Genomic DNA, 13,312 nt, shown 5'->3' with positions numbered 1-13,312 from the left:
TGCAATTACCACCAGGCACGTTTCTTATTTGTGGGGACAGAGCATGGCCTGCCATTCCATCTCGTATTAAAGGCAGCCCATGTAGCCTTGGTAGGCTTGCTTTACTAACTCCCAATGTCACAACACTAATTGGCAATGACAAAAATAGGGAAATAAACCGCTTTGCACATCAGTTCCAATTCGACTGTACCAGTGAAATAGAATTTTGGAATAGAGGACAGAGGATTGTTGCCTCTGCTTTTGTACCGTGGGTAGGTGCTGCACAAGCAATAACGCAATTAGGAAAATTAGGATGTTGGTTATGTAAATAAACAAATGCTACTTCTATCTCTAAATGACCTTTTAACAGATGTTGACAGCCTAAGACACAAAACATTACAAAACAGAGCTGCCATAGATTTCTTGCTGTTGGCACACGGATGCCAAGACCTCGAAGGCATGTGCTGCATGAACCTTTCAGACCATAGTGAGTCTATACACAAAAGTATTCAAGTCCTCAAAGATGGGAGTCAAAAAGTTAAGAATTTATGATGACAAAGACTGGTTTGATGGACTCTTTAAAAGTTGGGAAATCAAGGGGTAGGTGTTGTCTATAATGAATACGGGGTTACTTATCTTCATAATTGTTGTCATTATACTGTGAGTTGTTCCTTGTCTGTTAGGATGTTTTTACAGAGTTTTACAAAAATCTTTCAGTTCTATTTTTACAGTTAAACAGAAAGGGGGAGATGTGGGAGTCAGCCTGACCAGTATCCCAGGACAGGCAACCATCACCAAAGAAAAATTATATCCCAACCCTAAACTTTGGGAGGCATTTGTTTAAGTTGTGGTGACCTCAGAAGAATGTTATGAAGAGTTATGGGATTGCCTATGTTAATACCTCATGCATATTCCTAACCCTCATTTCCCAGTTAATTATCACCTCTCCCAGTTCCAGACTGTTCTCCCTTCCTTGTATCCCCATTGGCCCTCAGCTGATGCAATGTTCCACCCAACCTACCCCATTGGATCCTACCTGCCCTTACTCCACCTCTGCCCCACTTTCCCCTTTCCCCATTGGACCCTAAGCTCAACTCTACCCCCTCCCTTACCCCATATTTACACCTTGGACCTCCCTGTATCTTTGTCTTCAACCCCAGGCTCCTAAAGTGACCTTGTCCTCTCAGTTGTTGTATTTGGATTTTTGGGCCTCATCCCACATTTACTTTCATTATTAATAAATTTTTTTATGTTTCTGAGTTGTGGTTGTTGTTCCGTTCTTCTTTAATTTTTGCCACTTCTGCCCTGATATCCGCAAAGCCTAAAAAGGATTGTTGGGGACCACCCTCGACCCCTGATATGAGATGACCATGACAGAACTGTGGCCATGAGATGACCATGACCATGAGATGACCATGACACAACCATCACCCTGAGATGACTATTACAGTGAGACGACAATGGACATGAGATGATGGGGATCAGGAGATGACCAAGAACAAGAAATAACCATGATGCAACCATGACTGTGAACGAGATGATGGAGATCAGGAGATGACCATGAGGTGACCACAATATGACCACTGCTATGAAATAATTGTGGCCACAGGATGACCATGACCATGAGATGATGGCGATAAGGAGATGACCATGACCATGAGATGACCATGACCATGAGGTGACCATTACTGAGAGTTGACCATGAAGATGAGATGATGGATATCAGGAAATAAATGACCATGACTGTGATGATGACATGACTGTGACTGTGAGATGACCAGACGGCCATGACTATGAGAGGACTGTGACCATGAGATGATGATGACACAGCCATGTGGTGCCCAGGATCATGTAGTGACCATGAGATGACCATGACACAACCATGGCCATGAGGTGATCAAGAAATGTCCATGACTGTGACCATGACATGATGATGACTGTGAGATGACCATGGGCATGAGGTATTGTGACCAAGAGATGACCACGGCATGCCCATGACCATAACATGATCCTGGCCATGAGGCGACCATGAGCATGAGATGATGGTGATTGGGAGATGACCATAAGATGACCATGAGTGACCACGTGATGAACATGAGCTGACCACGATCTGGCAATGGTCTGGATCTCCCCAGATCCCATCACTCCTCTCACCTCCCAATTGTTATAAATGAGAGACAAAAGTCTCGATATTCAGCAAAATTTAGATTGCTTTATTTGATATAGACAGATCAAGCAGCGCTGGGGAACGTGAGGGGTCACCGCCCACTCCACACTCCATCCAACCTTGGTTTGCAGCCTCTTCTTATACTATGGTTTCTCATTATAATCATTAATTTTGGGTTTTTTTCTGTCATAATTTTGCCAAGTAAGCAGTGGTGGTCGAATAAACATCTGTATCCAAACTCACAAAGCCTCTGGGTGATAGTCAGTCTCACAGATAAACATCTGGTCTTTGTAGACAACCACCAGGGAAATCTGGAAGTCTGGTCCTTGAGATAGGCAGCAGTGATCAAACAAAGGCAGGAAGGGCTATCCGGAAGTGTGATTTTGCAAGCTGGCAGCAGATATAACTTATCTGGGAAACATAACACAACACAACATAACGTAACATGGTGATTTAAAACAGAACGATTTAATCATATATTTTCCTTTATCTAGCGTCCATGCTTCACTTCAGACCTTAGTATTCTGGTTTATACGAACCCCAAGACTTTTGTGATTAACACGAATCTTTTATCAATTACCACAACGGGAACCCCTGAACCCCCATTTTTGGCACGGGGACAGCCCCGTACTCCTTTCCCCTGCACCCCCTTATCCGAGACTGGGATTCCCCCGCACCCCCGTCAGTGCTCTGAGACACCCCTGCACTCCCATTCCCGGCCATGCTGCCCTTCCCAGACCCCAGATGCGCTCTCTTCCTCGGCTTTTGGACTCCCAGATCTCCAAAATTTCTGCGTCTCCCCAGTTCTCCATTCCCGGCGCTTCCTGGAAGGGCGTTTCAGAGGGTCCCCCGGGGTCCCGGGGGGTCCCAGGGGATCTCAGAGGAGATCCAGTGGGAACAGATGAATTCCCTGGAATTCCCCTTTACTCCCATCTCGATTTCCCTTCGCCCATCCTGTGTCCCCGGGATCCGCCCGCCTCTCCCAGCCCCAGCTCCCTCTTTCCCGTGACTCAGGGACCCCCTGGACCCCCATTCCTGCCTTTCCCAGCTCTCAAAATCCACTTTTCTCAAAACCGAGGACCCCTGGACCCCTTTCCTGGGCACAGTGACCCGCTGGAGCCCCCATCCCGCCTCTCCCAGTCCTTTCCTTGAACCTTGGAACCTTCCTGAATCTACCAGTTCTGCTCCTGACTCTTGGACGCCCCCAGACCCCCCAGTCTCTGCGTCCACCCCAGTTCTCCACCCTCTGCTCGTCCTGCGGGGGGTCCTGGGAGGTCCCGGAGGGGATTCAGAGGAATTCCCAGGGTTTCCTCTGTCCCCTCCCCCTCCTCGCGTTCCCCGATCACTTTCGCGTCTCCCGAGCTGCGGCTTCGGGATCCGCCCGGGGACCGGTGACCGCCCCCTGCACCGGGACCCTCCTGAACCCCCGTTGCTGGGAACAGGGACCCCCCTGCACTTCCAATTCCGGACGAACTCCCCTTCCTGGGCACAGAGACCCCCTTGAACGTTCATTTCGGGACACCGAGACCCCCTGTACCCCCTTGCCCAGTCGAAAAATACCCTGAACCCCCTTACCTGGAACGTGGAACCCCCTGAAGCCCCATTCTCGTACACGGAAACCACCCCCGAAACCCCATTTCCTGGGAACCGGGACCCCCTGAACCCCGAGTTACCGGCATGGGAACTCCTAGAAAACCCCATTTCTGGGCACGGGAACTTCCCTGAATCTTCATTTCGGAGGAACTGAGACCACCTTCCCCAGTTCCGGGACCCCCTGAACCCCCATATTCAGGACCGGAACTCCCCTGAACCCCCAATTCCCGCGCACCAGAACCCCCTGTATCCCCTTATCCAGCACCGGCACCCAACTGAACCCCTTCATCCAGCACCAATGTCCCCCCGCACCCCTTTCCCGACCCTCTCCCTCTCGGAGACCCCAGTCCCCCTTTTCCTTGTCCTCGGGACCCCCTGGACCCCCATTCCTGCCTTTCCCAGCCCCCACTCTCTATTTTCCTCAACCCCTTCCCCCCCCTTTCCTGGGCACAGGGACCCTCTGGACCCCCCATTGCCCTCAACCCCCTTTCCTTGATCCTGGGACCCCCTGAACCCCCATTACTGGGCATGAGGACACCTCCTGCACCCCCTTATTCGGTACTGGGACCCCCTTCTGGATCCCCGTCACGTCTACTGGGACCCCCTGCACCTCCTTCTCGGGCATTTCGCCCTTCCCAGACCCCGGACCCTCCCTTTTCCTTCACCTTTGTACCCCTGGATCTCTCAAATTTCCGTGTCCCTCCAGTTCTCCACTCCCAGAGCTTTCTTAAGGGGGGTTTCAGGGAGTTGCAGGTAGTTCTCAAAGGGCCGCCGGGGGATCGAGAGGAATTCTCTGGGATTCCGCCGACCCCTCTCCCCACCGCGCTCTCTCGGTCTCTGTCGCTTCTGCGCCACAACCTGCGAGACCGGGATCTACCCGTCGACTGATGACGTCACTGAGAGATACTGCTGCCATTGGCGGACAGGAACATGCGGCGCCAATGGCGGGGCCGGAGGCCGCCCTGGGGGCGGGGCCAGTGCTGGGGCGAAGCCGGGCGGAGGGAGCTGGGCGGGGGGAGCCGGGCGGGGGGAGCCGGGCGTGCCCGCAGCGGAGCAGCGCGATGGCTCCAGCGCTGGGTCTGGGGCCGCTTTTGGGGCTCCTGGGGCTCCTCTGGGACCCGGGGGGAGCGACGAAAGGTGAGTGGGACCCCTAAAACCGCGACCGCTCTGAACTTCCATTTCCGGGCTAAACCGTAAACCTTCATTCTTGGACTCGGGAACCTCCCATAGCCACATTTTGGGTTTTGTGACTCCCCCTTCCCCGGCACCGGGACCGCCCTGAACCCCCTCATCAGGCACCGGGACCGCCCTGAACCCCCATTCCTGGGCACTGGGACACCCCTGAATCTCCATTTCAAGGCCTGGGACACCCTGCACCTCCTTTTCGGGCATCCCCCTTTCCCAGACCTCAGTCTCGCCCTTCACCTTTGCCTCGGACCTCCCAACTTTCGTGTCTCCCCCGTTTTCCACTCCCGCCGCTATTTGAAACGGGGTCCCAGAGGGTCCCGGCCGCCCCAGGGGTCTCAGGGGAGGTCGCAGCGCGAATCCAATAAGATCCAGATGAACTCCCTGGAATTCGGCCTTTCCTTCCGTCCCCTCCCCCACCGCACTTCCTCAGTGTCTTTCCTGTCTCCCAGGCTGCGCCTCCAAGATCCGCTCGCCTCTCCCAGCCCCAGATTCCCCATTCCCCTGAACCAGGGACCCCCTGGACCCTCATTCCTGCCTTTCCCAGCTCCCAAACCCCCCCTTTCCCTCAACACCGGGGACTCCTGAGCCCCGTTTCCAGGGCACAGGAATCCCCTGGAACTCCCATCCCACCTCTCACAGTTTTTGTATCCCCCTTTCCTTGATAGTGGGAGTCCCCTGAGCCACCATTCCTGGACACTGGGACCCCATGCACCCCATTCCCGTCTCTCCCAGTTACCCTTTCATTGATCCATGACCCCCTCAATCCTCTCAAATCTCTGTGTCCCCCCAGTTCTTCACTCCCTGTATTACTTGGATGTGGCGGTGTCAGAGCCCAGCCCTGGGATCCCTCAGTTCATGATGATTGGATACCTGGATGGGATCCCCTTCGTGCGCTATGACAGCGAGCGGGGCCGGATGGAGCCGCTGACACAGTGGATAAAGGATAGAGTCGGGCCGGGATATTGGGATAGGGAGACCCAGATCTGCGTGGGGAACCAGAACATGGATGCCAGGAACCTGGATATACTGCGGGACCGGTACAACCAGAGCAGGGGTGAGTGGGGGGGATCTGTGGGGCTGGGATAGGATCTGTGGGGTTGGGGTGGCATCCATGGGGCTGGGGTGGGTTTCCATGAGGCTATGATGGGGATCCATAGGGCTGGAATGGGATTTATGAGGCTTGGATGTGGATTCACAAGGCACCAAGGGGCTGAGATGGGGATCCATTAGGCTGGAATGGGATACCTTGTGATCCATGGGTTGGGATGTGGATCCATGGGGCTGGGATGAGGCTCTGTGGGTCCCCATCAGACTCTGGGGCTCCATAGGGCTGGAATGGGGCTCTGTGGGACTGGGACTCTGTGGGTACAATTCCCCCAGGTCTCCACACCATACAATGGCTTTTTGGCTGTGAGCTCCTATCTGATGGGAGCGTCCGTGGGTCCTTCCGGAATGGCTACGATGGGCGGGAACTCATTTCCTTTGACCTGGGATCCAGGAGATTCGTGGCGGCCGACAGCGCTGCTGAGATCAGCAGGAGGTACTGGGAAAGTGAAACGAACGAGGTTGAGAGGCAGGCGAATTACCTGGAGCATGAATGCCCAGAGTGGCTCCAGAAATACGTCAAATATGGACAGAAGGAGCTGGACCGCAAAGGTGGGAGCAGAATTCATGTGGGATTTGGGAATGGAGGACTTGGGAACGTAATAATTCCGGTGGGAATTCCACGGGCTGATCTCACCCCATCCTATTCCAGTGGAAATTCCATGGGCAGGTCTCACCCCCATCCAATTCCAGTGGGAATTCCAGGGGCAGATCTCACCCATGGACTCAATCGAATTCCATGCATGTCTCTCACCGTTATCCCATTCCAGAGCCCCCTGATGTCCATGTGTCTGGAAAAGAGGAACACGGGACGCTGATCTTGTCCTGCCATGCGTACGGATTCTACCCCAGCTCCATCGCAGTCAACTGGATGAAGGGGGATGAAATCTGGGATCAGGAGACGGAGTGGGGCGGGATCGTTCCCAACAGCGACGGCACCTTCCACACCTGGGCCAGGATCGAGGCGCGGCCGGAGGAGCGGGAGCAGTACCGGTGCCGGGTGGAGCATCCCGGAATGTTGGAGCCTGGGATCTACGCTTGGGGTGAGGCTGGGAATGTGGAATGTGGGAATTGGGAATTTGGAATTCCCAAATGGGGATTCCCCTCCCCCTCCTCACCATCCCACATTTTTCAGAGCCAACATCTGGCAGGAATCTCACTGTGGTGGTCGCTGTGTCCATCGCTGCCATCATCATCCTCATTGCCCTCATTGGATTTGTCATCTGGAAGCGCCAATCCGGTAACACACGGGATGGGGGCCGGGAAGGGGCATGGATCCACCCAGCACTGTTCTGGGAATCCTGTGCCACCAACGCCGATCCCACTGTTTTTCCACAGGGAGGAGGGACAGGAATGGATGCAACATGGCAGCCGGTGAGTACCAGTGGTGGATCCAGCTCTGAATCCTCTCTGTTTGGATCCCAGGATGGATCCTGGAGTTATTCCCAGTGGATTAACTGGATCTGTGCTGGAATCTCATGGATCTTCTCTTTCTGCAGGAAATGACGTGGGAACCAACGCCTTGAGTGCAGGTACACAATGGGATCAGGGTGGGATTCCAGAGGAGAATCGGGGCAGAATGGACAGATTGGGATCAGGGAGGGATTCTGGATCAATGCAGGTGTCCAGAGCAGGATCAGATGGAATTGTGGAGTGGAATCGGGGCTGGATTCTGGATTGGGATCAGGTGGGATGGATGGGGCAGGATTGGTGCAGGTTGGATGGAGCAGGGTGAGTTGGGGTGGATGGATGGATGGATGGATGGATGGATGGATGGATGGATGGATGGATGGATGGAGTAGGTGTGGGATGGATGGAGAGGGATTGGGTGGAATTCCAGAGTGGGATTAGGGCAGAATGAATGGGACGGGATCGCGTGGGATGGATGGAGCAGGATTGGGGCGGGATGAGGTGGGATTCCGAAACAGCTCCCACTCTCCATGGGCTCCAGCCAGGTCCATCCTGTGGGATGGGGACATGGAGAGGGTGACACCGTGACCCTCTCTCATCCCGACAGAAATCATTGCCTGAGCGATCCATGGAGCTGGATCCGGCCCCTTCCCTCTTCCCAGGAAACCAGGAGATGCCAGCAGAGCTCATCCCACTGTTCCCATCCACCCACAGCTTTTGCTAACAGATACATTTCCCATTTTCCAGTGTTTTAAAGCTAAGAATTACAAATATTCCCAATGCTTTTGTTCTGGTGTGAAATTATCCTACTTTGGGCAATAAATCCTGCTTGGGGCAATAAATCCATGTTCCCTCCTCCAGTGGCCGACAGTTCCTCACTGGGAGCCAGGAGTGGGAATAGGGACACTGGGGACAGGGATAAGGACACTGGGGACAGGGATGGGGACGCGGGGATTGAGACACCAGGATGGGATAGGGACAGCAAGGGACAGAGATGGGAACAGCAGGAATGGGAATGGGGACAGCAGGAATTGGGACGGGGACACCAGGAGCAGGATGGGAAGACCAGGACTAGGGTGGGGGACACATTCATGGGAATGGGGACACCAGGATCAGTGTGAGGACACCAGGACTGGGATGCGGACACATAAATGGGGACACCAGGACTGGGATGGGGACACCAGGAGCAAAATGAGGGCTTCTCAGCCACACCCAATTCCATCCCCCAGGTTTTGTTTCCTGCTCCATGCCCCATATCCCATGTGTCCCCAGGAGAGTCTGTGTAGCAGTCCATCATGGAAGGGACAGGCTGGGAACCGGCCCCACAGCAGGTAACAACCCTGGACACTGAGGAGCCAAGACAGACAACATCCAGTCACACTATGGCGAGCAGTAGAGGAGAAGAAAAGGATTATGGGAACTACTGGGCATAACCATGCAAATAGAGACTGCACAAGGGTCTGTGATTGGCTGGAAGCTTTCTAGAACATTCCTTCATAGTCTGTATCAGTGTCTGCTCAACCCCATTTTAGGGTCTTCTAAAGGGGCCTTTGTGCACCCTTTTTATTTCTCCTTACACTTTCAGTTTCTAGCCCTTTAGTCATTCCAGTCCCTTTATTATTTATTTAGCCATTTCACTGACACCAGCCCAGGGTCAGGGCAGGCCAAGCCCCGACAGGTTTGGCCATGTCAGGCTCCTGGAAGGGCAGTGGGATGGGAGAGGGGTCAGGCCAGGCATTGTTGCCCCCAATGGTCCTTGAGTGTTCCAAAACTGGGGCTTGGAGAGGTTCCCTGGCCATGACCATGGCCATGACACAAGTACAAGATGGCCATGGGATGAGAGTGACCATGGCCATGATATGACCATGACACAACCACAACCCTGACCAAGAGATGATTTGGACCAAAAGATGACCATGGGTTGGCTGTGGCACAGCCATGGCCTTGGGGTGACCCTGATGTGATCGTGGCCATGAGATGACCATGAGGTGACCATGACATGATCATGAGGTGACCATTACAGTGAGATGACCACAAGCATAAGATGATGGTGATCAGGAAATGACCATGACCATGAGATGTCCATGACCATGAGATGACCACAAGATGATGGTGACAATGAGATGACCACGAGATTGCCATGACACCACCACGGCCATGAAATGCTGGAGGCCATGAGATGATCATGACTGTGACCATGACACATCTTGACCAAGAGGTGACCACGAGATGACCACAACACACCATGGCTATGTGGTGATCAAGACCATGAGATGATCATGACACAACCATGGCTGTGAGACAATTGTGACCATGAGGTGACTGTGAGGTGACCATGACCATGAGATGATGGTGATGACCATAACTATAGGAAATAAGAAAAGCCTTACAGAATAAGTGTGGGAAGATAAGTTGAAAGGATAGTGCAGAAAGCAATCTTTCCCAATGAATTACACCTGTACTGATTACTGAGAGGTACAAACAGCCTTGCCTGCCCAATGAGGATGGGTGTTTCATAAAAGAGTGGGCTAGCTGGCCACTAGTCACAGTCACAGTTGGAGCTTGAGACTGAGGATCTGCTGCAGTTTGGGGTGGAGTCTGCTGGCTGTGCTGTGAGGAGAGAAGGGACATGGGGTTGTGCAAGGGGCAGATAAGGTAAGAAGTTGTTGTGACAGCCAGGGTTAGGTGGCCAGATAAGGGACAGGCTGGGGTTTAGCCAGTGATGTAGAAGGAAGAAGGAAACTTGCAGAGAGGAGAAAAGGAGTCAGTGCTGTGTGGAGCTGCCTTTGAGGGAAGGAGTTAGGGTTGGCTGAGAGAAGTCCACAGAAAGAAGGCATGTAAAGTTTTTAATAAAGGATTGATGGTGGTATCAGTCCAGTCCGTCTCAACATAGTTACTACATAATGGTGATGCCAACGTGGTTGGACTTGGGCTATAGGGTGAGGTACAGCCAGAGACGGAGCCCAGGGAAGCTGAGAGCAGTGGGGGAAGCCGCTGGTCTGAACCTGATTGACTGTGACACCTGAAGGGATGCTTATCCAGATGAGCCACTGGCAACAGACTGTTTTATGTGTATTAAAAAAACACTTGGGGAAAAAAAAATATGTTATTAAGATTGATGAAAGTACTGCCTTTAGTGTTAGAGTATGGAAAGAAGTTGGGGAAAGACCGTGGGATGCAGTATGCAAAGGGGACAAGGCAGCTGCAAATTTGACTGCCCCATGGAGATTGCTCTATGAGACTCTAAAAGAATAGAAAACAGAGCAGGAGGTAGAAGAAGAATCAGAGCTAGAAATTGAAGTTAATGGGGAGCAAGAGAAGAATGAAGTTCAGCTTGAGAATGTGCCTGTCCCTGAAGCAGAGCCTGCTAGAGCTGCCTCTGTGTCCCCCAAAAAGCTGAATTAAGAGTCAAGTTCAAATATGTTACTCCTGCACAGAAGTTAGTTAAAATAACTTTACAAAAGCAACTAAGCTGAAGAAGGAACAAGTGAAGTAATTAAAGGAACAAGACACAGGAAAAGCTGGAGATGGTGGTTCTGCTGTTGAATGCAATGTGTCTGTTTGATGCTGAAATATATATATTGTGTTTATGAATTGCAGCTTTCTGCTTCTTGAGCTTTAATAGTATGTACTGTGTGAATCTGGGTAATGTATCAAGCTTAATTCACAAAGGCATTTCAGAGCTAAGAGAATCCTTAGGTTGATGCTCTGTACTGCTAAAAGCCAAACTAAACCAAAGTAAATTAAAAAAGAAAGCTAACAATCAATGAGAAAAGAATGAAGAATCAATCAGAATGAATTGTATGCTGTTGTTATGCTGCTGTAAAGTTTCACTTTGGGTAATGAAAACGGAATAAATTGGTTATATGTGAGGAGAAAAGTAATAAGACTCTCGGCTCTGGGGAAAAGTAAATGTCTAATCAATCTACAGCATGCAGACAATTATTTCTTATATAAGAACTTGCTGAAAGAAACAATCATGAAGTAAAGCTAAGCATACTTGTGATATTTGAGAACTGAGATTTCAAGTATATGTCCTTATTGTGATGTGTTGCCCAAACAATTGTATAACTGTTAGTCTGAGATGAAATATGTGAATGTGTCATCATGTCAATTTATTTTAATTAAATAAAAAAGGGGGAATTTGTGGGAAGATAGGTTGAAAGGCTAGAAGGCAATCTTTCACAATGAATTACACCTGTACTGATTACTGAGGAGTGCAAACAGCCTTGCCTGCCCAATGAGGATGGGTGTTTTATAAAAGAGTGGGCTAGCTGGCCACTAGTCACAGTCACAGCTGGAGCTTGAGACTGAGGATCTGCTGCAGTTTGGGGTGGAGTCTGCTGGCTGTGCTGTGAGGAGAGAAGGGACATGGGGTTGTGCAAGGGACAGATAAGGTAAGAAGTTGTTGTGACAGCCAGGGTTAGGTGGCCAGATAAGGGACAGGCTGGGGTTTAGCCAGTGATGTAGAAGGAAGAAGGAAACTTGCAGAGAGAGGAGGAGTCAGAGCTGTGTGGAGCTGCCTGTGAGGGAAGGAGTCAGAGTTTCCATAGAGAAGTCCATTGAAATAAGGCATGAAAAGTTTTTAATAAAGGACTGCTGATGATGCCAGTCATGTCTATCTCAACATAATTACTACATCCACCCATGTCTCAGTTCAATGTCTTTGTTTTTTATCCCAAGAAGAGCTTCTATTTTTTTATTTTTACTCCATGAAGAAAAATGAAAAGCAAATCAAGGCCAAAAGAAAGGGATTTCCTTGTCCATGCCAGCTGAGGATCCATGTGCTTTGGTGGGAGGGAAGAACCTGTTTTGGAGGGGTTCCCACCCCACTGTCTCCAAAATCTTGGTCTTTGCTCCAGTTCATCAGTATTTGGCTGCAGAAGACACCCTTGGGCAATAGGAAATAAAAACCATGGAATCACTGAGGTTGGAAAAGACTTCCAAGACCATTCAATATTCTTTGATGCCACCAGAAGATAGGACTGGATGCAGAAGATTTTTTTGGGTTGAAAGTCAACAAATCTGCTCTCCCCAAGGAATTCCCAATGTCAGTTTGGGCCCCAATGGATGTTCCTGCCCCTGCATTCATCCAGGTGTCCACAGGGAGCCAGGAAGATGTGGAGCCCCCCAGCCAGGTGTGTTCCCAACACGGATCACCAGGGTCACTGGGGAATCTCCAACTGATGCCTAGAGAGGCTGGACAGAGTTAAAGGAGTCAAGGAGGTTTTTACTAAAAGGCCTTCAAAGGATTCACCTTGGGCAGTACAAGAGCCCGGCCGTGGCTCTACCCAAGATGGACGAGCGGTCACAGATTTCCACACTTTTATCAGTTTTGGTCAATTTACATCTTGGGGTTAATTGTTCAATTGGAGCTCCAGGTTATGAAGTCTCATTCACCCAGATTGCTCTCCTCAATTCATTGTTGTTCACAATTTTTGGGCCTGAAGCTGCAACAGTGTCCTTGGTTCTCAGACTGTAAAAAGATTGTTTTGTCTAAGCTGTGAAGAGAACTCGCTAACACTTTATTTGAAGTTCAGAGTCACGCACTAGGGCAGCACAGAATCTGAAAAATATGAAAATTGAAAATTAAGGCATCTTTCCCCCCCTTTAAAAGCTTAACAAGGCCTTTACCTTGTCAAGTCTCTATTCTAAATATCTGCTAATAATAGGTGTTTAATAATGGATAAGTATCTAAAATATAGTAATTAACAATAAGAAATATTTATCAGCAGATAAATATCTAATAATAGATAAATATCTAACAGTAGAAATGTCTTGCACAGTTGGCTATCATGCAAAGAAGAATAATGATTGTTATGAACATTTCTTTGGGCATAAAAGAGGAATAATTGAAAACATATTTTTATC

At 50.5% G+C, this 13,312-nt stretch overlaps 1 protein-coding gene and 1 long non-coding RNA gene across 2 annotated transcripts; one reads left to right on the top strand and one right to left on the bottom strand.

Moving 5' to 3' along the window:
* Positions 1-2,171: 2,171 nt before the first annotated feature.
* Positions 2,172-4,611, bottom strand: LOC148217901 (uncharacterized). The gene is made up of 2 exons (XR_015800667.1): positions 4,405-4,611; positions 2,172-2,557 (listed from the first exon to the last, which is right to left on the bottom strand). It is a non-coding gene; the product is annotated as an uncharacterized LOC148217901 (long non-coding RNA).
* A 134-nt stretch (positions 4,612-4,745) lies between these two features.
* On the top strand, positions 4,746-8,301 carry LOC148217900 (class I histocompatibility antigen, F10 alpha chain-like). The gene is made up of 8 exons (XM_088158442.1): positions 4,746-4,876; positions 5,718-5,981; positions 6,308-6,583; positions 6,802-7,074; positions 7,167-7,271; positions 7,370-7,405; positions 7,531-7,563; positions 8,049-8,301. Exons 1-8 carry the CDS (start codon positions 4,801-4,803, stop codon positions 8,060-8,062), a joined length of 1,077 nt encoding a protein of 358 aa, XP_088014568.1. The 5' UTR covers positions 4,746-4,800; the 3' UTR covers positions 8,063-8,301.
* Positions 8,302-13,312: the final 5,011 nt, after the last annotated feature.

Source organism: Sturnus vulgaris, unplaced genomic scaffold (genome assembly GCF_052056855.1).
Source record: "Sturnus vulgaris isolate bStuVul1 unplaced genomic scaffold, bStuVul1.hap1 Scaffold_198, whole genome shotgun sequence".
NCBI lineage: Eukaryota > Metazoa > Chordata > Aves > Passeriformes > Sturnidae > Sturnus > Sturnus vulgaris.
The sequence above is the reverse complement of the archived record's forward strand: the minus strand, read 5'-3'. Positions and strand labels throughout refer to the sequence as shown.